The 25,496-nt window shown below is 37.0% G+C and overlaps 2 protein-coding genes across 14 annotated transcripts in view; one reads left to right on the top strand and one right to left on the bottom strand.

Annotated features, from left to right (window-relative positions):
- The window catches only part of GOLGB1 (golgin B1), an 89,537-nt gene that overhangs the window by 42,376 nt on the left and 21,665 nt on the right, over positions 1 to 25,496 (top strand). For all 13 annotated transcript variants that reach the window (XR_006718353.1, XR_006718352.1, XM_045502199.1 and 10 more), the window contains 4 exons: positions 3,108 to 3,222; positions 5,687 to 5,760; positions 8,841 to 14,026; positions 14,860 to 16,774. Coding sequence is in view for 11 of the 13 variants with exons in the window: in XM_045502199.1 (XP_045358155.1) it covers positions 3,108 to 3,222; positions 5,687 to 5,760; positions 8,841 to 14,026; positions 14,860 to 16,774 (7,290 nt within the window). In the remaining 2 variants the exon portion in view is untranslated. The remainder of the gene's footprint in view (positions 1 to 3,107; positions 3,223 to 5,686; positions 5,761 to 8,840; positions 14,027 to 14,859; positions 16,775 to 25,496) is intronic.
- LOC123610949 (40S ribosomal protein S20-like) lies at positions 21,573 to 22,078 on the bottom strand. The gene has a single exon (XM_045502207.1). It carries the CDS (start codon positions 21,966 to 21,968, stop codon positions 21,609 to 21,611), a length of 360 nt encoding a protein of 119 aa, XP_045358163.1. The 5' UTR covers positions 21,969 to 22,078; the 3' UTR covers positions 21,573 to 21,608.

Raw genomic sequence — 25,496 nt, 5'->3', positions numbered from 1 at the left:
TTGTTTTTGAGATTTTGCCCATTTCATTGAAGATGTCTAGTTTTTGTCATATTGTTGGTTATAATATTCCCTCTTTATCCTTTTAATGCCCATAGCTTTTTAGTGGCACTCACCCTCACCCCAGTCCCTATTGTTTTTTAAAAACTGAGATATAATTGATACATCATTGTATAAGTTTGAGGTGTACAAAGTATTGATTTGATTCATTTATATTTTACAGTATGATTACCTTAGCCTTAGCTAACACCTCCATCATGTCACATAATTATCACTTCTGTTTTGTGGTGAGAATATTGAAGATCTAGTCTCTCAGCAACTTTCAAGTATGTGATACAGTATCACTAACTGTGTATCACAGTGCTGTAAATTAGCTCTCCAGGACAGAATTTGTTCATCTTCTCACTGCAAGTGTGTATCCTTTGATTAAAATTCCCTCAATTTATGCTTTGTTTTCCTGAGCAGTGTTACTAGCAATTATTCCACTTCTTATTTTTTTTAAATCTTTTCAAAGAACTAGCTTTGGCTTTGTTGATTTTCTCTGTTACTGGTCTGTTTTCACTTTCATTGATTGTTGCTTTCTGGTATTTCTTTCTACTTAATTGGTTTTACTTTGTTGTTCTTTTGCTAACCTTTCAAGATGGAACTTTATATCAAAGGTTTAAGTTTTTTTCCCTCATATAAGCATTTTTCATTTAAAGTTACACAATTCTCTCAAAGTCCATAGTTTGATATATTTTTTATTGTTCATTTTTTATTGTTCATTTTCCTTGCGATTTCTTCTTTGTGGATTATTTAGAAGTGTGTTGTTTAATATCTAGAAATTTGGTTTTATTTCTAGATATTTTATTATTATTGATTTGTAATTGGATTTCATTGTGATCAGATAATATGCTGTATATGATTTAAAATCCTTTGACATTTTTTAGAGACTTGTTTTATGATACAGCCTGTGGTCTTTCTTGGTGATCATACCTTGTGCACTTGTAAAGGACGTATATTCTCTAGTTATTGGATTCTGGAATTGTCTATTTTTCCTTTTAATTGTCATTTTTTGCTTCTTTGTAATTTGAATTTCTGTTATTAATTACCTTTACATTTATGATTTTATGTCTTCTGAGGAAATGTTCCTTATTTCATTTATAAAATGTTACTCTACCTCTAGTAACATTTCCTTACTTGAAGTTCTTTTTTTATCTGATATTAATGAAAGAACTCTAGTCTTCTGATGTTTACTGTTTGTATAGTACATTCTTTTCTATCCTTTTACTTTCAAGTTACTCTTTCTTTAAAAATTTTTTTTTTCAACATTTATTTATTTTTGGGACAGAGAGAGACAGAGCATGAACGGGGGAGGGGCAGAGAGAGAGGGAGACACAGAATCGGAAACAGGCTCCAGGCTCTGAGCCATCAGCCCAGAGCCCGACGCGGGGCTCGAACTCACAGACCGCGAGATCGTGACCTGGCTGAAGTCGGACGCCCAACCGACTGCGCCACCCAGGCGCCCCTCAAGTTACTCTTTCTTTAAAGTGAATGTCTTACCTACCCTATGACCCAGCAGTAGCACTGCTAGGAATTTACCCAAGGGATACAGGAGTACTGATGCATAGGGGCACTTGTACCCCAATGTTTATAGCAGCACTGTCAACAATAGCCAAATTATGGAAAGAGCCTAAATGTCCGTCAACTGATGCATGGATAAAGAAATTGTGGTTTATATACACAATGGAGTACTACGTGGCAATGAGAAAGAATGAAATATGGCCCTTTGTAGCAACATGGATGGAACTGGAGAGTGTGATGCTAAGTGAAATAAGACATACAGAGAAAGACAGATACCATATGGTTTCACTCTTATGTGGATCCTGAGAAACTTAACAGAAACCCATGGGGGAGGGGAAGGAAAAAAAAAAAAAAGAGCCAAAGCATAAGAGACTGTTAAAAACTGAGAACAAACTGAGGGTTGATGGGAGGTGGGAGGGAGGAGAGGGTGGGTGATGGGTATTGAGGAAGGCACCTTTTGGGATGAGCACTGGGTGTTGTATGGAAACCAATTTGACAGTAAATTTCAAAAAAAAAAAAAAAAAAGTGAATGTCTTAAAAGCAGCATAAAGTTTGGTTATGCTCTTTTATTTCTTCTCATAATCTCTACTTTATTAGAGTGTTTAGTGTCCATTTAATGTAATTATTGATACGATTGGATTTAGCTGTACCGTTTTTTCTTATTTGGGATTTGATAATTCATTTTTTCTTCTTTCATTGATTTTTCCTCTCACACTCTGGCAGGTGTGTTTGCCCCAAAGTCTGTTTCCTTGTTTTTCAAGATCTCATTCTGAGGCTTTTCTGTCAGTGTTTTACTTGCTCCTTGTAATGCAAACCGGGAACTTTCCTTAGAACAAGTCATAGAATCCTTAAACTCATCTCTTGCCATTTCTTTAAACATTAAGTGAAGATTTGGGGCTGAGTAGGCTGTAAAGACTATCAAGGCTCAAAAATTCTACGCTTTTATGAAGAATTGTATAGAAAATCCCCTTGGCAGAGAAAAACCTGTATAAAACGACAGACAACTAAAGATGTGTCCTAATGAGATATTTGCCTCACTAGGAAAACAAAACCAATATGGATGAATAATGAAGCACAAGATAATTTTTGTTATCCTTGGAAAAAACAAAAACAGTTATGGCTCTTCTTCTTTTTAAAGATTATATATTAACTTTTGTCCCTGTTCTTCTTTGGGAGTCACTCTTAATGTTTAGTCTCCTACAAGAGAGTGATCTGGTTATCAAGTGGCATTAAGCAAACTTTGTAATGTTACTTATGGACCTGAAAATGTTTTTTCTTGTGCAATAGACTTGAGATTTCTGTCTTTGTAATCCAGTGCCTATTCTTAAATTTGAAAGCCAATGAACTAGAAGTTTGTGTGAAAATTTTTCTATCTTCTGATAAAAAGCATTACTTTAAAGATGAGCTAGGCAAATAAGTAGATGCCATATTTAAAGTATTTTCATGGCTGGAGAACTTTTAGAAGACAAAAATGCCAGAGGCTATCTGGGCATTATGTGAGGGTTTTTCACTGAGAATCATTAATTTGTTGTCTTTCTACATTTTAGGTAGTCACTGAGGAGAATATTGCCTTCTTGCAGAAGAAAGTGGTAGAACTAGAGAATGAAAAGAGAGCTTTGTTCCTTAGTTCTATAGAGCTGGAGGAGCTGAAAGCTGAGAATGGTACGTATAAATGAAAACCATAATTCTCTGTCTTCTCAACCCACATGCTTCTACTTTTATCACTATACATGTATAACATGTAGATTTTCTGATTCGATGACAATGATCTTAGCACAGCTGGTGGTTATTAAAGATAGGATTAATACACAATGACCAATTAGAGCATCATACCCGTGTTTATGTAAGTATAACATTTTACATTATGGGATGTAAATGCTGCAGGATATCAGTATTTTGGAGTGGTCAAGGGATCTTTTCAGGAGCATGGCTTGAATAGGACCTTAATAAGAGGATGAATTTTTAAAGAGGCAAAATGATGAGAGAAAGGGTATTCCCGGTAATACATTTTGGGGATGAAGTAACAGAGATCAGTGTAAAATAAAGGTCCAAAAGTAGAAAACATTTTGAGTTTTGCTCATGCTATATACTACTGACAACCCTATCCCTTTCGTTTAGTCAGGCTAATTCTTATTCATCTTTCAGACCTCAACTAGGGTACTTTACCAAGTAAAGTTTGTACCATTTCTTTTTATTTTTTTTAATGTTTATTTACTTTTGAGAAAGAGAGAGAGAGAGAGAGACAGAGCCCAAGTGGGGGAGGGGCAGAGAGAGAGAGGGAGACACAGAATCTGAAGCAGGCTCCAGGCTCTGAGCTGTCAACAAGGGGCTTGAACTCACGAACTGTGTAATCATAACCTGAGCTGAAGTCGGATGCTTAACCAACTGAGCCACCCAGGTGCCCCAAGTTTGTACCTTTCTTAAACTCTAGAGACAGTATTTCCACCTTAACCATTTTTCAGTTCTACTTAGCTGGGGATTATATATCTGTATTAGACTGTTCCCACCATTGCTAATATATAAAGAACACCACAAATTCAGCTCATTAATCAACCCACTTAAAGCACTTCTTTGAGACTTTCTCCATGATGCTTATTTTGCAGTTTTGCAAACAGTGCCTATCACTGTCATGTAGCTCATTATAGTTTAGAGGTGTTACACAAGTTCCATTCTCTTTGCTTTTTCCTGCAAGGATCACTGCCCTTAAGGTTTTCGGTATTAGTTTTTGTGTTTGGTTTTAGGTTACCTTTGCTTTATGTGTCATATTCTATTCAACTCCCCTTTTGCACTTCCGTTTCTACCACTGTACCTCTTCCTCAAATAATCTTGTGAGATGTCTGAACACATTATATACTATCTCAAATTCATTTGTTTCATGAATTGTCATTCATTCATTTAGCAGATTTCTGTGGTACCTATTCTATGTGCCAAGCAGTAATCTAGTTGCTGTGATAACTTGCCTAACACATTACAGGGGAAGATAGGCCATGAACAGATATATAAATAAGAAAATTTCAGAACATGATAAGTATTAGGATAAAAATAAAATAAAATAGATAACTGCAAGTATGCCTGGGGGAAGAGGAAAGCAACATTAGAGTCATTAGGGTAGGCCTCTCTGAGAACTTGAAACCTGAATGAAGAAAAGGGGACAGCCATGCAAAAAGGCCAAGCAAGAAGCATTCCAAGCAGAGAAAAAAGCAGTGCAAATACCATGAAATCTGAATAAACTTGATATGTTTGCAGACAGAAATAAAGCCAGTATTTTGGGAGGAGAGTGAGCAAAAAAGGGCCAGTGCAGAAGAAAGGTTGTAGAATAGGTGGGGTCAACTCATGAGAGCCCATGTAGGTCATGTTAAGACATTTAGGTGTAGTATAAAATGCTTTTTTTTGCCTTTAATATATCTGTCTTAGCTTCTCAGAAAGAGTATAAACTTCTTGGGGGCATGTTAATACTCAGTGTTTTTATCCTCCAAGGTACTACTAGATATATGTATCAAAATATGTATGTATTTTTAGATATATGTATCAAAATAGAACATGGGGTAGAACTTAGAAGATTGGATTATGATCCCAGCTCTCTGTGAACTAGCTGTAGGTCATGTCATTTCAATGTTTCTTTATATGGTCATTGAGGAGATTAGATAGCTGTGTTCTAGTGCTAAAATTTGATGTCTTTATAAACATATGTGAAAGAACATTGAAGACCTTTAAGTGCTGTATGAATGTAAGATGTATATTATGAACACAGTAGGGTTATGGATAAATCAAGGCAAATTTATTACCCTAGAAGTCCCAAATTGTGCCACAGAAATAGCTGCTACTCTTCAAATGCTCTAGTATCCTTCTCCTCTAAAGCCCTCCACTATTTATATACTTCATTCAGATTAACTATCATCACCAAGAACCATTCTGTATTTTTCCCCACCATTCTGTCTTATATCACGTCTTCTCTTGCCATTTCTTTTTGATTAAATAAACCTTTTATCTTCCCAAAACTATTTTGTTTATTTCTTTCCTCTTGGATTATATCATGCATCTCAAATAGCCTCACACACAATCATGTCTCTGTTTTCTCAAACACTCTTCATAAATCATCTAAGGATATTTATTTTGTGACTTTCAGAAAAACTGTCTTCTCAGATTACTCTCCTGGAGGCTCAGAATAGAAGTGGAGAGGCAGATAGAGAAGTCAGTGAGGTAAGTGATATGTTCTTAAAATAACCAGAATGTGAACTAGATCAAGAGAAGTTAGCTTCAAACCTAAACATTTCAGCAACTTTCTAATGTTGACGGAGAATTACATTATCTGGAAATGAGGTCTATATAAGAAAGTTATTTCCCATTTGGTCTCATTTATATCAAAATATTGGATTTTTTTTTTATTTGTCCTGAACCAGAATACAAGTATAGTAGCCATTTGTTTGGGATTTGATAATTCATTTCTCATACTGGGTTATTATTTATCTCAACTTCTTTGCCCATCTTGGAAAAGTTTCTCAGGAGATTAGATAAAATCTCTAGTTCCCCTCCACTAAATTGGCATAGTTTCATTTAGGATTATATTAAAAAGAGTATTTTTGGAGAATGGTGCTTTTTATAACCTGAAAATTACTATAAGAATGTGTGATTCCTAAATATTCTGTTGTTTTAAGAATTCAGTGATAGAGTCATAAGTGGCCTTGAAGAATAATGTAACTTCTTAACAGAAGTGTCTGCTTAATTATATTAGAGTTCTTCAGAGAAACAAAATAGGGAGTGTGTATATATGTAGAGAGAGAGATTTATTTTAAGGGAATTAGTTCATGCAATTGTGGGAGCTAGCAAATCCAAAATCTAGAGGGTAGGCCAGCAGGCTAGAGACCGAGGGAAGAGTTACAATTCGAGTCTAAAGGCAGTCTGGTGGCAGAATTCCCTCTGTTTGGAGGTGGTCAGTCTTTTTTTTTTTTTTTTTTTTTTTTCTTTTTTTGGTTAAGACCTCAACTGATTAGATGAGGCCCACTTACATTGTGGAGGGTAATCAAAGCCTACTGATTGAAATGTTTATTTCACCTAAAAAATACCTTCACAGACACATGTAGAATAATTCTAGAATAATGTTTGACCACGTATCTGGGTACTATGCTTTAGCAAAGTTGACAATAAAATTAACCATTATACTTATATTTAGTATATTTTTTATGGGACTGCTGATGTGCTGTTCACAAACTTGGCAAAAGGAAACTAAAATTTGAAAGTTACAGCATTATATGGATACTGGCAGAGTAAAAATGAGTCGTGTTTGGCCAAGCAGGTGCTTAATGTTTTAAGATGCTTAGCAGTAGTATCTAGTGAAAACAAGATAACTTAGATCAAAAAAGAGGAACAGGTAAGAAAGATGGTAATTTCTTAAGAAAAAGAAAAACAGGGGCTCCTGGGTGGCACAGTCAGTTAAGTGTCTGACTTCAGCTCGGGTCATGATCTCACAGTCCGTGAGTTTGTGCCCCATGTTGGGCTCTGTGCTGACACCTCAGAGCCTGGAGCCTGCTTCGAATTCTGTGTCTCCCTCTCTCTCTGCCCCTCCCTGCTCATGCTCTCTCTCTCTCTCTGTCTCAAAAATAAATAAAAACATTAAAAAAAAAAAAAGAAAAAGAAAAACAATACCAGAAGGGAGAACACAAAAACGGAGAACAAGGGAAAAGAAAGGGGAAAAAAAAAAAAACACACACACACAAAGAAATTGCAAAAAGAAGGGTGCCTAAGATAATCCTTTAGGGTAAGAGAAAGTGAGTAGAAAAGGTGCATAGAAAGTGTAAGCTCAGCTGAAAGAGAAAGGCTAGTATTAGCAGAAAAAGTAATGAGAGTGGCTGGAAAAAACAAAGTTCTCTGGTATAACATTGGGTATATATCTTAGGGATAACATTGATTTTTCACCTGAGCCAAAAAGTTGATTGAACTTAGTAGATCTCATGGAGAGCAGCAGAGGGTGTGACCAAGGGAAGGAAGAGAGTGAGTGAAGTGGCATGATGGAGAAGAGGAAACAAGTATACTTAGGGTGAGAGAGAGAACAAAAAAGGAATTATATTGAGGTCTTCTGGCAGAAAGTGATGTCTTGACTATATCAGGTCTTTAGTGTATATAGGGATGGATAAATAAGCATGTGACCTGAAGAAATTATAAAAGGAGCTTTTTCCATGTGCTTAAATACTCTGTCCAATGTTAATCTCCAGAAATTTGATTATGAATAATGCAGACAGCAGAGAATTTTAAATGATTAAAAATAATGCTTATGAAAAATTATAACCTTTCTTGAAATAATAATTTTAAAGTGATGAATATTTTTTCTTATTCAATGGCTGAGAATGTTACCAACATAGTAGCTAATATTCATTGGATACTTACTGTGTGCCAGCTTTTGCTAGTAAATGGCAGAGCTAAGATGTGAACTCAGTTGGATTGCAGAGCTTGTACTCTTGGCCACTACATTATTTGACAATCCTATGGGGATTTTTCCCCTCCTATCAAATTGGAATTTTTTTTCGGGGGAAAAAAATGGTGCTGTTGGCAAAGGTGGAGATTTCATTGTGTACACTGTCTCCAAACTCAATTTAGTAAAGTTCTAATGAAATTTACCAGGAGATTCACTGATTTTGTTTCCTAGGAAGACAATTATAGAAACAATGTATATGGATTAAGTAGTCTAACACAGCTATCTTTGTAATAATAATGGTTAATATTTTGTCAGACAAGTCTGTAATATCATACCCACCCCTCAGTAGAACTTCTTTTTGGTTATTTGATTATGGTAGTTTATCTCAACCTACTTGCTTAATAATCCACTTATCTGGTGGTAATGGCTATCTTATGTAATATTTCCCATTTCAATGGATGGTTTAGGAAAAAGGATCTCAAAACTTCCTTTTTGGTGTGGGATCAAACAAAATTTAATGCATTTCCTGCTTTTCTTTTTATTTTTAAGCAATTCTCAAGAGAAACAAATAGGAATTTTAATCCAAAGAAAAAGTTTCCCAAGTACGGGATATCCAGAAAAGGAGTTCCAGGCTACTATATAGGTCTTATGAATATGGCTTGACCTCAATATAGGATTGACAGGGTACTCTTACACAGAGGTCCAGTTTGGGAAATAATAACTGATTTTAAAAGTATTTAGCAGCTTTATGGAAGGAGGTTTGGACTAGAGATTTTCAGGTTTTGAAAAATGCTTGAAATATGAGTTTTTAGTTAGGCTCTTTCTTATAAGACATCTGATTGAGGCTTTTCCTTTCTTTTTTAAAAAATAGGTCAACATGGTTGATATTACCGGACTCATCAAGAGTAGCTCTTCTGCTGAGGAGAGTGGACAGGATGTCTTAGACAACACATTTTCTCAGAAACATAAAGAACTGTCCGTTTTATTGCTGGAAATGAAAGAAGCTCAAGAAGAGATTGCATTTCTTAAGCTGCAGCTCCAGGGGAAAAAGGCCGAGGGGGACGCTGAGGTCCCTGACCAGAAAGAAATGAAGCAGACAGAAAGTGAAGGAATACTTACAGTTAGCATGAAAGTATTGCCTGAAGATACAGGGCAACATTTTCCCCCAATGCCACATGAAGGGAGCAGTCTTCCAACACTTGAAAAAGAAAAGCAGATGAGTACTAAACATCAAAATAGAACATCTGAAGAAATATCTTTAAATGACACTGAAATGGAATTAGAATCAACCAAACAAGATGATGTTGATAAATCCCTTTCTGCTGTACCAGGAATTTGTCAGTGTCACCAGGATGAATTGGAAAGGCTAAAAAGGCAAATTTTGGAGCTCGAGATAAGCTCTCATAAAGCAGAGGAAATCTATGAGGAAAATTTAGATGAGAAAGCTAAAGAAATCAGTAACCTAACCCAGTTGATTGATGAGTTTAGGAAAAATGCCGAAAATACCAACAGTGCATTCACTGCTTTGTCTGAAGAAAGAGACCAACTTCTCTCTCAAGTGAAGGAACTTAGTGTGGTAACGGAACTGAGGGCTCAGGTACATGAACTGGAAGTGAGCCTTGCAGAAGCAGAAAGGCAAAGAAGACTTGACTATGAAAGTCAAACGACTCATCACAACTTGCTTACTGAACAGATCCACAGTCTCAGCATAGAAGCCAAATCTAAAGATGTGAAGATTGAAGTTTTGCAGAATGAACTCGATGGTTTGCAGCTTCAGTTTTCTGAGCAGAGTGCACTGATAAAAAGCCTGCAAAGCCAGCTGGAGAAGAAGGAAAATGAAGTTCTTGAAGGTGCAGAATGTGTAAGGAATATGTCAAATAAGATGGAAGAACTTTCTCAGGCTCTTTCACAGAAGGAACTTGAAATAGCAAAAATGGATCAACTCTTATTAGAGAAAAAAAGAGATGTGGAAACCCTCCGACAAACCATCATAGAGAAGGATCAGCAAGTGACGGAAATCAGCTTCAGTATGACTGAGAAAATGGTTCAGCTTAATGAGGAGAAGTTTTCTCTTGGGATTGAAATTAAGACTCTTAAAGAACAGTTGAACTTATTATCCAGGGCTGAAGAGGCAAAAAAAGAGCAGATAGAAGAAGATAAAGAGGTTGTTTCTGGCCTTAAACAGAATTATGATGAGCTGAACCCAGCAGGGCTCCTAAGTAAAGAAGAACTTCAGCATGAATTAGACCTTGTAAAGAAAGAAAGTGAACAGAGAAAGAGAAAGCTCCAGGCAGCTCTTATTAACAGAAAGGAACTTCTACAGAGAGTGAGTAGATTAGAAGAGGAATTGGCCAAAGTGAAAGATGAATCTACGAAAGAGATCCCACTCAATGAGAGTGAGAAGAGAGAAATGGAAGAAGACAAAGAAAGCAAAGAAGACTCGGAAAAATGTGTGACTGCTAAGTGCCAAGAAATAGAAATTTCTTTAAAACAGATAATATCTGAGAAAGAGGTGGAGCTAGAGCATGTAAGGAAGGATTTAGAAGAGAAGGTAGCAGCTGAAGAAGAGTTACAGGCTGTGATCAAACAGATGAATCAGAACCTGCAAGAGAAGACAAACAAAATAGATTTGCTGCAAGCAGAAATCATTGAAAACCAAGCAGTTATCCAAAAGTTAACCACAGGTAACAAGGATGTAGGTGATGGAGACTCAGCATCACCTGTAAAAGAAACAGTGGCCATCAGTCCACCTGGTGTGGGCAGTGGAGAACACTGGAAACCAGAGCTGGAAGAAAAGATGCTGGACCTTGAAAAAGAAAAGGAGCAACTTCAAAAGAAACTACAGGAGGTGTTAACCTCGCGAAAGGCGATTCTACAGAAGGCACAAGAAAAAGAAAGACATCTTAGAGAGGAACTAAAGCAACAGAAGGATGATTATAATCACTTACGAGATCAATTTGATGAGCAGAGGAAGGAAAATGAGGACATCGGAGACCAACTAAGACAACTCCAGATTCAAGTAAAGGAGTCTGTAGACAGAAAACTCCTGAGCATCGACCAGCAGGATCCAGGACCTCCAAATCAAAGTTTAAAAGAACCTTTATTCAAAGCCACAGAGCAGCAACCTGCTCAATCTGTTTCAGAGTCTGACTTGCTCTCTCCTAGAGATGCAGATGCTCTGCAGAGCAGTACTTCTGTTGTCCAGATTAAGAACCAGCTGAAAGAGACAGAGGCCCAGAAAGAGGAGTTGGAATTGAAGATTAGTTCTGTGACAAGTGAGCTTACTAAAAAATCAGAAGAGGTATTTCAGTTACAAGAGCAGATAAATAAACAGGATTTGGAAATCCGGAGCCTGAAGACAGCATCCCATGAGGCTGAAACCCATGCAGAAAGCCTGAGGCAGAAGTTGGAAAGCAGTCAGCTAGAAATTGCTGGATTAGAACATTTAAGAGAATTACAGCCTGAACTAGATGAATTGCAGCAACTCCTAAGCAAAAAGGAAGAAGAAGTTAGATACCTTTCTGGACAGCTTAGTGAGAAAGAAGAGGCGCTTATGAAAGTACAGACAGAGATAATGGAACAAGAGGATTTAATCAAGGCTCTCCATACACAGCTGGAAATGCAAGCCAAAGAACATGATGAGAAGATAAAGCAGTTGCAGGTGGAACTTTGTGAAATGAAGCAAAAACCAGAGGAGACTGGGGAAGAAAGTAAAGCAAAGCAACAAATACAGAGGAAACTGCAAGCTGCTCTTATTTCCCGAAAAGAAGCACTAAAAGAAAACAAAAGTCTCCAAGAGGAATTGTCTTTGGCCAGAGAAACCATTGAACATCTCACTAAGTCTCTGGCAGATGTGGAAAGCCAAGTTTCTGCTCAAAATAAAGAAAAAGATACATTCTTAGGAAAGTTAGCTCTTCTTCAGGAAGAAAGAGACAAGCTCATTACAGAAATGGACAGATCTTTAATGGAAAATCAAAGTCTCAATGGCTCTTGTGAAAGTCTGAAATTAGCTCTGGAGGATCTTACTGAAGACAAGAAAAACTTAGTGAAGGAAATTGAATCTTTGAAATGTTCTAAGATTGCAGAAAGCGCTGAGTGGCAAGAGAAACACAAAGAGTTACAAAAGGAGTATGAAATCCTTCTGCAGTCGTATGAGAATGTTAGTAATGAGGCAGAAAGGATTCAGCATGTCGTGGAAACTGTGAGGCAAGAGAAGCAAGAACTGTATGGCAAGTTGAGAAGCACAGAAGCAAACAAGAAAGAGGCAGAAAAGCAATTACAGGAAGCTGAACGGGAAATGGAGGAAATGAAAGAAAAGATGAGAAAGTTTGCTAAATCTAAACAACAGAAAATCCTAGAATTGGAAGAAGAGAATGACCGGCTTAGAGCAGAGGTACATTCTGGAGGAGGTACATCGAATGATGATGTGGAAGCACTTCTTTCTTCCAATTCCAACTTGAAAGAAGAACTGGAAAGGGTCAAAACAGAGTATAAAACCCTTTCTAAGGAGTTTGAGGCTTTAATGACTGAGAAGGACTCTCTATGTGAAGAGGTTCGAGATTTAAAGCATCAGGTTAAAGGTACTGTATCCAAACAAGGTAGCCTGGAGGCCACTGAGAAACCTGATAACCAAAGGGATATCTTTGAAGGGACAACACAGTCTGTCCCAGGTGATTCTAATGAACAAAGCTCTCTGAACATGAGCACAAGGCCTGAATATTCAGAATCCGTTCCATCTGAGAACAGTGCCAAGAAGCCTGATGAAAATGAGAATGTCAGTTCACATGATGAAATTAATAACTGCCTGCAGCAGATTGATCAGCTCAAAGAAAAAATTGCTGAATTAGAGGAAGAGAAGCAGAAAGAAAGAGAATTTAACCAGACTTTAGAAAATGAGAGAAGTACCTTACAGAGTCAAATATCAGCAAAGGATGATGAACTAAAAATACTTCAGGAAGAAATAACCAAAATAAACCTATCAAATCAGCAAATGCAAGAAGAACTTGCCAGAGTTACCAAGCTAAAGGAGACAGCAGAAGAAGAGAAAGATGATTTGGAAGAGAGGCTTATGAATCAATTAGCAGAACTTAATGGAAGCATTGGGAATTACTATCAGGATGTTACAGATGCCCAAATAAAAAATGAGCTACTGGAATCCGAAATGCAGAACCTTAAAAAGTGTGTGAGTGAATTGGAAGAAGAAAAGCAGCAGTTAGTCAAGGAGAAAACTAAGGTGGAATCAGAAATACGAAAGGAATATTTGGAGAAAATACAAGGTGCTCAGAAGGAACCTGGCAATAAAAGCCATGCAAAGGAACTTCAAGAGCTGTTAAAAGAAAAACAACAAGAAGTAAAGCAGCTGCAGAAGGACTGCATCAGGTATCAAGAGAAAATTAGTGCTCTGGAGAGAACTGTAAAGGCCCTAGAGTTTGTTCAAACAGAGTCCCAAAAAGATTTGGAAATAACCAAAGAAAATCTGGCTCAAGCCAATGAACACCGCAAGAAGGCAGAAACAGAATTGGCTAGCTTCAAAGTACTGCTAGATGACACTCAAAGTGAAGCAGCAAGGGTCCTAGCAGATAATCTCAAGTTGAAAAAGGAACTTCAGTCCAACAAAGAATCAGTTAAAAGCCAAATGAAACAAAAAGATGAAGATCTGGAGCGGAGACTGGAGCAGGTAGAAGAGAAACACCTGAAAGAGAAGAAGAACATGCAAGAGAAACTGGATGCTTTGCGTAGAGAGAAAGTCCACTTGGAAGAGACATTTGGAGAGGTTCAGATTACTTTGAACAAGAAAGACAAGGAAGTTAAGCAACTTCAGGAAAACCTTGATAGTACTGTGGCCCAGCTTGCAGCTTTCACTAAGAGCATGTCTTCCCTCCAGGATGATCGGGACAGGGTGATAGATGAAGCCAAGAAGTGGGAGAGGAAATTCAGTGATGCTATTCAAACAAAAGAAGAAGAAATTAGACTCAAAGAGGAGAATTGCAGTGTTCTAAAGGATCAGCTTAGGCAGATGTCCATCCACATGGAAGAATTGAAGATCAACATTTCCAGGTAAATGGATAAGTTTTATGCTCTTCTAAATGTAACTGAAGGCAAAGAAAGTCACTATTTAAACTATTTCTATTGCCTTTGATATTACAGGACTCATTTTGGCTTAGACTTCTCTAGAAGCTATATTCTCCCTCACTTCTTTTTTTTTTTTTTTTTTTCAGTGATTTTTGACTAGTATTAAGGTGAAATATCCATGTTTGCTTCTCTTCCCATCTTTCTATTGAGAGATCTCTTTGATTTCTCCCTTTTCGTTTTCATTTCCACTATCTTTGTCAGGGTTTTTACTGTGGTACTCCCAAATGACTGCTTTAGCTTCCTAAATGATCTCCTCTTTTCTCTTCCCTATATTTCACATTAATTCATACTGCATATGCCTGTTAGAGTTCTTTTCCTCTAACACCAATTTTATATCACTTTTCAAGCTCAGGAACCAACACTTGGTACTCCTCCACTTTTAATAGGATTTTTCTGCTCTGAGACAGGTTTCCTCATGGTCTGTCACACCAAGATAATTCCTTTAAGATGCTAGACATTAGCTTGTCTGGAGCAAAGTAAAACAAAATAGAAAATATTGCTTTCTAGAGTGTGCAAAGTCATGCCACTAAAATCAGCAACAATATTTGGGAGTTTATGACTGAAATACCCTTAGGTACAATATACCTTTAATACAGAGCACTCAATAGAACTAATATCTCTTCATTAAAAGGATGAGCACCTTGAATCATAAATATTGATTCATTTGTAGGTCTGAGTACTTGTTGTATGTGTTCCTTAGGCATCAGGTAGTTTTTCCTTGAAATCTGTAATTAATGACCTCCTCTCTTTTTTTCCAGGCTTGAACATGATAAGCAAATTTGGGAGTCCAAGGCCCAGACAGAGGTCCAGCTTCAACAAAAGGTCTGTGATACTCTGCAAGGGGAAAACAAAGAACTTTTGTCCCAGCTAGAAGAGACTCGGCATCTGTACCACAGTTCTCAGAATGAATTAGCTAAGTTGGAATCAGAACTTAAGATTCTCAGAGACCAGTCGACTGATTTAAATAATTCTTTAGAAAAATGTAAGGAAAAGAAAGAGAATTTGGAAGGGATCATAAAGCAGCAAGAGGCTGACATCCAGAATTGTAAGTTCAGTTATGAACAGCTAGAGACTGATCTTCAGGCTTCCAGACAACTGACTAGTAGGCTGCATGAAGAAATAAGCATGAAGGAGCAGAAGATTATAAGCCTGCTTTCTGCCAAGGAACAGGCAATCCAAGTAGCTGTTGCTGAACTACATCAGCAACATAATAAAGAAATTAAAGAATTGGAAAACCTGTTGTCCCAGGAGGAAGAGGAGAATATTGTCTTAGAAGAGGAGAACAAAAAAGCTGTTGACAAAACCAACCAGCTTATGGAAACACTGAAAACCATCAAGAAGGAAAACTTGCAGCAGAAGGCTCAGTTGAATTCCTTCGTTAAATCCATGTCTTCTCTCCAGGATGACCGAGACCGCATAGTAGGCGACTACCAACAGCTGGAAGAGCGACATCTCTCTGTCATCTTGGAAAAAGATCAACTCATCCAAGAAGCTGCTGCTGAGAATAACAAGCTTAAAGAAGAAATTCGATGCTTGAGAAGTCATATGGATGATCTCAATTCTGAGAATGCCAAATTAGATGCAGAACTGATCCAGTATAGAGAAGACCTGAACCAAGTGATATCAAGAAAGGACTGCCAGCAAAAACAACTACTTGAAGCCCAACTTCAGCAGAATAAGGAGCTAAAAAGTGAATGTGCTAAATTGGAAGGAAAGCTGAAGGAGTCTGAGGAAGCAAAGGAGGATCTGCGGAGGTCCTCACTTGCTCTAGAGGAAGAGAAACAAAGTTTGTCTAGAGAGATTGAGAGCTTGAATGCATCTATATCTCAACTAAAGAAACAGTTGACAGCCTTGCAAGAAGAAGGAACTTTAGGGATATTTCAGGCCCAATTAAAAGTAAAAGAAGAAGAAGTACAGAAGTTAAGTACTACCCTTTCCTCCTCTCAGAAGAGAATTACAGAACTGGAAAAGGAGTTGATTTGTGTTCAGAAGGAAGCTGCCAAGAAAGTGGGTGAAATTGAAGATAAACTGAAGAAAGAATTAAAGCATCTTCACCATGATGCCGGGATAATGCGAAATGAAACAGAAACCGCAGAAGAGAGAGTGGCAGAGCTAGCAAGAGATCTAGTGGAGATGGAACAGAAATTACTCATGGTCACCAAAGAAAATAAAGATCTCACAGCACAAATCCAGTCTTTCGGAAGGTCTATGAACTCCCTACAAAATAGCAGAGATCATGCCAATGAGGAGCTTGATGAACTGAAAAGGAAATACGAGGCCAGTCTCAAGGAGCTGGCACTGCTGAGAGAAGAACAGGGCCTCTTAAGCAGGGAGAGAGATGCTCTTGTTTCTAAAGCTGCCCTTTCAGCGAACTCCACTGAGGATAGCAGCTTGCCTCACCTTGAGAAACTTAACCAACAGCTTTTGTCCAAAGATGAGCAACTGCTTCACTTGTCCTCACAACTAGAAGATTCTTACAGTCAAGTGCAGTCCTTTTCCAAGGCTATGGCCAGTCTACAGAATGAGAGAGATCACCTGTTGAATGAACTGCAGAAATTCCGCAAGTTGGAGGAGGGGAAGCAGAGGTCTGCGGCCCAGCCTGTGACCAGCATAGCTGAAGTCCAGAGTTTAAAAAAAGCTATGTCATCACTCCAAAATGACAGAGACCGACTAGTGAGTGTCTGGTTCTCTTTCTGATCTTTGTTTGAGAGTTTTTGAGCCTTTCTTTATAATTTTCGTCTCCATAGAAAAAAAGATAAGCACATTCTTATACATATTATCTGGGAACTCTGAAACAGTATTATCCATCTCACAGATTCTGTGTGGTCTTAGAGAAACACATTACTTAAATTACTTTAAATCTGCCATTCCATTTAAAAACAATTACAGATTTTCTGTGCACAAAACTCTCCGTTGGTTACAGAAGAATGAAGAGATGGAGGCTGTTTTATATATTTTAAACACACACAAATATTTCCAGAATTTGTCATAGTTCAGTGAATGAAGGTATAGGGATCATTCAGTGCCTTCTTACAGTGACAGTTTAGCAATAGGTCATCTGGTAGAATTAAGGGTAGAGAGGATTCAGTTCATCTCATACTTATATATAACTCAACCCTAATTTGTCACAAAAAAGTTAAATGTAAAAAGGGTTAATTTAAATAAGTTTAATACCCAACTTTTTTTCAATCTGAGAGAAAGCTAATGAGGATCTCTAATACTAAAATTTTGCTGCTTTTAGCAGGATCCAGTAGTTTAATCGAGGTCTGTTTTCTTAAAAACTTCCAGGTTATCAAGATTCAGAGGCAAAAATTGGAACTATATGAGCCAAGCCAGGTTCTGCTTTGTGACATTACTGCCTTCACTTTCATGACAGTTCTTGACTCTGTCAAGGCCATGTACTTAGGCCAAATAGGAAATAAACTGAGCTTCAAAAGGTTGGATTTTCCATTTTAAAAAGTGACCAGTGTCCAGAATATGAAAATTCTAGTTTTTAAGATTAGCCTGAGTAAAAAGATCATTTCTCCTACCTGTAAATTTTTTTTTAATGTTTATTTTTGAGAGAGAGAGACAGAGACAGAGACAGAGACAGAGCATGAATGGGGGAAGGGGCAGAGAGAGAGGGAGACACAGAATCCAAAGCAGGCTCCAGGCTCTGAGCCGTCAGCACAGAGCCCGATGTGGGGCTCAAACTCACGAACCGTGAGATCATGACCCGAGCTGAAGTCAGATGCCCAACCTACTGAGCCACCCAGGCACCCCTCCCCTACCTGTAAAGACTTATTCTAATTTTTCTTTTTCTTTGTAGATAATGTGTTCATTCATATTACACTTAATATCTAGCATTTATAGATAATTTTTTCATTTTTGTAATCCAAACAAAGCCCCTCTTTCCAGCTATTGTTTTGACAGCAATACAATGTGTACATATTTGTTTATATTTTAAAAATAGTTTCAGTTCAGCAGACTTTGTCCTAGGAGCTTAAACTTTTTTCATTGCTTTCAGAATGCAAATGTGAAAGGTTTTCATCAGGACAGTATATACCTCAAAGCTGTAGTTTATAGCACCCAGGACTTGATTATCTTCAAAGTCAAACTCTTTTTCCTGGAAGCTATTATGTTAGATTCTTAATTGACAAGGTTTTGTTTAATGAATTGCTCTACTTATCGTAAACACTGGGGACTAAACTTGCTACCTCACAATGCTTTCTATCTCTCAATCCCCATTCCATATTTTTTTCTGCTGGATATTTACAAGCCAAGTCAGCATTTTATAATTTCTACATTTCTATAACTCATAGTAGTATTCTTCTGTTCCCTAAGGCTCATAGCTATCCATAATTTTATTTCATTTAATCATCAAGGTCTGTCACTTTACTCACAGTGGGCCTCAAATATCTTTTTCTTTTCCATCATCGATATCTTAAGATAAGTTCTTAACACTATACACTTAACTGTTGTGATACTGTTTCTTTGAGTTTGTAACCTTTCCAGTATATTTTATATATCATCACTGAATAAATCTTAAGCTCTTCTTTCTTATTACTATACTGCTCAAAAATCTTTAGAATAGGCTTAGGATTCAAACCTCTGGTATTTGACACCCTATATCTTGTTCAGGTCCTTCTTTCCAGCCTTCCTTGTTACTACTCCATTACTCATAATCTTCATTGCAGCCAAACTGAACTCCTCATTAGTAATCATATCTAGTACATCCACATTACCATCCTCTGAACCAAAATGTTCTCTCAATTTTCCTTTGTTGGGCAAATATTTCCCACTATTTAAACATCACCCTGGAGCTCAAATTCTCTGGTTGTATTTCCAAATCACTTAATTGTCTATTGCCTTCTGTCTGTACTTCTCTAGTACTTTGATTTGTTCCATATTGTCTTGATGTATATATGTGTATGTGTCTGTGTGTGTTTAATTTCTATACACTTAATATTTCCCTGATTAGATTCTAAACTCTTGGTTAAGTGTCATGTCTTATACTTGTATGTATTTCCTATGATTTTTAGCATGGGGTAATTAATTAATTATATGGTAGATAATCAACATAGTTGGGGATCATTCTCTATTTTTGTGGTTGTTACTGAAAACACTATTTTTTCCATTTTGTAAAACTGTCATGTAGGGGAGTTATGGAAACATTTGAGACTGAGGTCTTTATTTCTGCCATGAATGAATTCTAAAGCCTAGGCAGGGTTGTAAATCACATGAAAGCCTGACAGTCTGACTGGGTGATACTACAAATGAGGCCCACTGCAGTCTGCTGAGGTGCTTCTGCATACTTCTTGAATGTGTCATTAACTGTCCATCAACTCTTTTCCCTCATATCTTTTTCTCAGTCTATGTCATGGGCATTGAAGCATATAGTCTCTCAGTCACTGGCTGCATATACGATAGTTATGGGAGCGATCTTAAGTCAACCACTATCAGTTTCAACATTCAGCTGAGGCTAGCAGTTTATCACCTCTTTCTACAACACACTCCTTTTCCCTCAGAACCACTCCAGAAATGATTTAGATCCGAAAGGGATTTAGCTTACTTTGGTTCTCTTCTTTACTTAGTTATTCAAGGGAAAGTCTGAGTGTCCTAGTGGCAGAGAATTAGCCCTGAGGATTCTAATACAATGTCACAAACAACTCTGAAAACATTCCATAGTTTTCAGTCTGTCTGAACTTCCTTAGGACTTTCCCATAATCAAATAAGTACTTAGACAATGTTTACCTAAAGGGTAGAGAGCAAATCTCCAGAGCTGCCTTTATCTATACTCATTTCATTCTTTTTTTTTTTAAATTGTTTTTAGATTCCAGTGTAATTAATGTACGGTGTTACATTAGTTTCAGGTATACAATATAGTGATGCAGCAATTCTATACATTGCTCAGTGCTCATCAGGTTAAGTGGACTCCTCGTCCCCTTCATCTATTTCACCCATCCCCCTGCCACCTCCCCTCTGGTAAACATCAGTCTGCTTTTTTGCTTCTTTTTTCCTTTGACTGTTTTGTCTCCTAAATTTCACATATGAGTAAAATCATATGGTATTTGTCTTTCTCTGACTGACTTATTTCACTTAGCATTATACATTCTAGACCCATTCATGTTACACATGGTGAGATTTCATTCCTTTCTGTGACTATTATTCCGTTGTATATAAATACATCTTCTTTATCCACTCATCTATTGATGGACCACTTGGATTCCTTCCATATTTTAGATATTGTGTTATTGCTGCTGTAAACATAGGGATGCATATATCTTTCTGAATTAGTATTTTTGTATTCTTTGGATAAATATCCAGTAGTAGAATTACTGGATCATATTGTAATTCTGTTCTTAATTTTTTGAGGAAATTCCATACTGTTTTCCACAGTAGATGCCATCAGTTTACATTTCTACCAGTAGTGAGTGAGGGTTCCTTTTTCTCCGTATCTTCACCAAAACTTGTTGTTTCTTGTGTTTTTGATTCTAGCCATTCTGACAGGTATCTCATTGTGGTTTTGATTTGCATTTCTCTGATAATTAGTGATGTTGAGCATCTTTTTATGTGTCTGTTGGCCATATGTCTTTTTTGGGAAAAATATCTGTTCATGTCTTCTGCCCTTTTAAAAATTGGGTTATATGGGGTTTTTTTTTGGCGTTGTTTTATAAGTTCTTTATATATTTTGTATACTAACCCTTTAGTGGATGTATCATTTACAAATGCCTTCTCTCATTTAGTAGGTTGTCTTTTTTTGTTGATTTTTTCCTTTGTTCTCTAGAAGCTTTTTATTTTGATGTAGTCCCAATAGTTTATATTTGCTTTTGTTTTCCTTGCCTTAGGAGACATAACTAGAAAAAATGTTGCTGGGGCCAAAGAAATTACTGCCCGTGCTCTCTTCTAGGATTTCTATAGTTTCAGGTCTCACAATTAGGTCTTTAATCGATTTTGAATTTATTTTTGTGTATAGTGTAAGAAAGTGGTCCAGTTTCATGCTTTTGCATGTAGCTGTCCAGTTTCCCCAGCACCATTTGTTGAAGAGACTGTCTTTTTCTTCATTTGTCATAGATTAATTGATTAAATCATAGGTTTACTTCTGGGCTCTATTCTTTCCAATGATCAATGTGTCTGTTTTTGTGCCAGTATCATAGTGTTTTGATTATTACAGCTTTGTAGTATAGTTTGGAATCTGGGAGAGTGATAGCTCCAATTTTGTTCTTTTTCAAGGTTGGTTTGGCTATTCAGGGTCTTAGTGGTTCCACACAAATTTTAGGATTATTTATTGTAGTTTTGTGAAAAATGCTGTTGGTATTTTGATAGGGATTGCATTTGATTAAGGATTGCTTTGGATAGTATAGACATTTTGACAATATTGGCTCTCCCAGTCCATGAGCATAGAATATCTTTCCATTTTTTTGTGTGTGTGTCATCTTTAATTTCTTTCATCAGTGTTTTTTGTTTTTTTTTTTTTTTTTGTTTTGTTTTGTTTTTTAACTGATAACCAATTTATTAAAAGGCCGATTTAAGCATCTGCAATGGTGACTTCCACCTCAACTCCTGGCTCAATACTGATGGAAGTAATCTGCTTAACAATCTCAGATGGACTGTGCAAATCAATGAGCCGCTTGTGGATCCTCATCTGAAAACGATCCCAAGTCTTAGAACCTTCACCACAAGGAGTTTTTCTTGTAGTGATTCTCAGAGTCTTGGTGGGCATCCGAACCGGTCCTTTCACTTTGAGATTCTTTTCCTTGGCGCCTCTGATCAAGTCGGCACACACCTTCTCCAAAGATTTTACGTTGCGGCTGGTTAGAGTGATTCTAATTCGGTGAATCGCCACCTCCGGTTCCATGGGGGTCTTCCCGGTGTCTTTAAAAGCCATGGCTGCGGCGTGGCTTCCTGACCGACTTGTTCCTCGGCGAGAGCGAACAGCGGTGAGTCGGGAGCAGGCGCGGGGGCCTCCAAAGTACCGCTGCGGCTGCGACCGCGTCTTCCTCAAAGAGCTCATCAGGGTTTTTTATAGTTTACAGAGTACAGGTCTTTCACCTCTTTGGTGAATTTTATTCCTAGGTATTTCATTATTATTGGTTGCAATTGTGAGTAGGATTGTTTTATTTATTTCTCTTTCTGTTGCTTCATTAAATAGAAATGCAACAGATTTCTGTATATCGATTTTTATTCTGTGAACTTACTGAATTAATTTATCAGTTCTAGTAGGTTTTTGGTGGAATCTTTAGGGTTTTCTATATATAGTATCATGTAATCTGCAAATAGTGAAAGTTTTACTTCTTTCTTACCAATTTGGATGCCTTTTATTTCTTTCTCTTAATCTGATTGTTGTGGCTAAGATTTCTAGTACTATGCTGAATAAGTGGTGATGGTGAGAAAGGAAATCCTCATGTTGTTCCTGACCTCAGGGGAAAAGCTCTGTTTTTCCCCATTGAGTATGATGTTAGCTGTGGGTTTTTCATATAAGACCTGTATTATGGTGAGGTATGTTCCCTCTAAACCTGCTTTGCTGACGGTTTTTGTCATGAATGGATGTTGTACCTTGTCAAGTGCTTTTTCTTCAGATATTGAAAAGATCTTATGGTTCTTATCCTTTCTCTTATTGATGTGATGTCTCACATTGATTTATTTGCAGATATTGAACCCTCCGGCATCTCAGGAATAAATTCTGATTATGGTGAATGATTTTTTAAATATATTGTTGGATTCAGTTTGCTAATATTTTGTTGAGGATTTTTGCATCTATGCTCATCAGAGTAGTTGGCCTGTAGTTCTCTGTTTTAGTGGTGTCTTTATCTGGTTTTGGAATCAGGGTAATGCTAGCCTCATACAATGAATTCAGAAGCTTTCCTTCCTTTTCTACTTTTTGGAATAGTTTAAGAACAGGGTTAACTCTTCTTTAAATGTTTGGTAGAATTCACCTGTGAAGCTGTCTGGTCCTGGACTTTTTTGTTTGTTGGGAGTTTGTTGATTACTGATTCAGTTTCTTTGCTGGTATTGGTTTGTTCAAATTTTCTGTTTCTTCCTGCTTCAATTTTGGTAGATTGTATGTTTATAGGAATTTATCCATTTTTTCTAGGTTGCCCAATTTGTTAGCATATAATTTTTCATAATATTCTCTTATAATCCTTTGTATTTCTGTGGTGTCGGTCATTTCTTTTTTCATTTCTGAATTTGTTTATTTGAGTTCTCTCCCTCTCTCTCTCTCTTTTATGAATCTCACCAATATTTTAGCAATTTTGTTGATCTTTTCCAGGAACCAGCTCCTGGTTTCATTGATCTCTCCTATTGTATTTTTAGTTTCTATTTTGTTTATTTCTGCTCTTATCTTTATTTTATCCTTTCTTCTGCTGGTTTTAGATTTTTTTTGTTATTCTTTTTTTAAGATCCTTTAAATGTAAGGTTAGATTGTTTATTTGAGATTTTTCTTGCTTCTTGAGGTAGGCCTGTTTTGCTATAAACTTCCCTCTTAGAACCACTTTTGCTGCACACCAAAGATTTTGGATCATTGTATTTTCATTTGTCTTCATGTATTTGTAAGTTTCCTCTTTGATTTCTTGGTTGACTCATTCATTAGTAGCATGTTATATAATCTCTATGTATTTGTGTTCTTTCTAGATTTTTTCCTTGGGGTTGATTTCTAGTTTTATATGTAGCATTGTCAGAAAAGATGCATGATCCCTCTTCACTCATTTTGAATTTGTTGAGACTTGTTTGTGGTCTAACATGATCTATTCTGGAGAATATTTTATGTGCACTTGAAAAGAATGTATATTCTGCTGTTTTAGGATGGAATGTTCTGAGTATGTCTGTTAGGTCCATCTGGTCCAGCATGTCATTCAAGCCACTGTTTTCTTGTTGATTTTCTGTTTGGATGGTCTGTCTGATTTCACTGGAGTGTTAAAGTCTCCTACTATTATTGTATTACTACTGATTACTTCCTTTATGTTGTGGGCTTCTGTATTTGTTTGGGTGTGCCATGGTGTGTGCATAAATATTTACAATTGCTATATCTTGTTGGATTGTTCCCTTTATGATTATGGAGTGTCCTTCTTTGTCTCTTGTTATTGTATTTACTTTAAAGTCTATTTTGTCTGATGTAAGTATTGCTACCCTAGCTTTCCCTTGAAATCTATTTGCATGATACATGTTTCTCTGTCCCCCTCAATTTTATTTTTTTTTAATTTTTTATTTTTTAATTTTTTTTTCAACGTTTATTTATTTTTGGGACAGAGAGAGAGACAGAGCATGAACGGGGGAGGGTCAGAGAGAGAGAGGGAGACACAGAATCGGAAACAGGCTCCAGGCTCTGAGCCATCAGCCCAGAGCCCGACGCGGGGCTCGAACTCACGGACCGCGAGATCGTGACCTGGCTGAAGTCGGACGCTTAACCGACTGCGCCACCCAGGCGCCCCTGTCCCCCTCAATTTTAATCTGCAGGTATCTTTAGGTCTGAAATGAGTCTCTTCTAGACAGCATCTAGATGGGTCTTGATTTTTTATCCATTCTGTCACTGCATGCTTTTTGATTGGAGAGTTTAGTTCATTTACTTATGAGGTAGTTATTGATAGGTGTGTACTTCTTGCAAATTTGTTGCTTGTTTTACAGTTGTTTTTGTAGATCTTTTCTGTTCTTTTCTTGTTCTCTTCTCTCATGGTTTGCTGTCTTTCTTTAGTAATATACTTGGGTTCATTTTATTTTTTTACATATCTATTACCGGTTTCTTGATTTGTGGTTACCATTAGGTTTATATATAACATCTTGTGCATACAATAGTCTGTATTAAGCTGATAGTCACTTAAGTTTGAACTAATTCTAAAAGTACCAAAATTTTCTCCTCTCCCCTCCATGTTTTAGGTATATAGTGTCATACTTTACATATTTGTATTTGTGAAACCCTTGACTGCTTTTTATAGATGTACTTGATTTTACTGCTTTTGTGCTTCCTACTTTTCTTACTTCTGCTTATGGTATTTCCTTTCCATTTGAAGAGTCCCCCTTAACATTTCTTGTAAGGCTGGTTCGGTGGTGAGATATTCCTTTAAATTTCATTTGTCCTGAAACTCTTTATCTCTCCTTCTATTCTGAATGATAGATAAAGCCTTTCTGGATAGAGTATTGTTTATTGCAGGTTTTTTTCTTTCAGCACTTTGAATATATCATGCCACTCCCCTGTGTCCTGCAAAGTTTCTGCCGAAAAATCAGCTGATAGTTTTATGGGCTTTCTGTTGTACGTATTGTTTTCTTTTCTCTTGCTGCTTTTTTTTTTTTTTAATTTTTTTTTTTTCAACGTTTATTTATTTTCGGGACAGAGAGAGACAGAGCATGAACGGGGGAGGGGCAGAGAGAGAGGGAGACACAGAATCAGAAACAGGCTCCAGGCTCTGAGCCATCAGCCCAG

This window comes from Leopardus geoffroyi, chromosome C2 (assembly GCF_018350155.1).
Source record: "Leopardus geoffroyi isolate Oge1 chromosome C2, O.geoffroyi_Oge1_pat1.0, whole genome shotgun sequence".
Lineage (NCBI taxonomy): Eukaryota > Metazoa > Chordata > Mammalia > Carnivora > Felidae > Leopardus > Leopardus geoffroyi.
Note: the sequence above shows the minus strand (reverse complement) of the source record. Positions and strands in the feature narration are given on the sequence as shown.

Coding starts and splice junctions, on each gene's coding strand:
- LOC123610949 (XM_045502207.1), bottom strand. CDS start 21,968: ATGGCTTTTAAAGACACCGGGAAGACCCCCATGGAACCGGAGGTGGCG.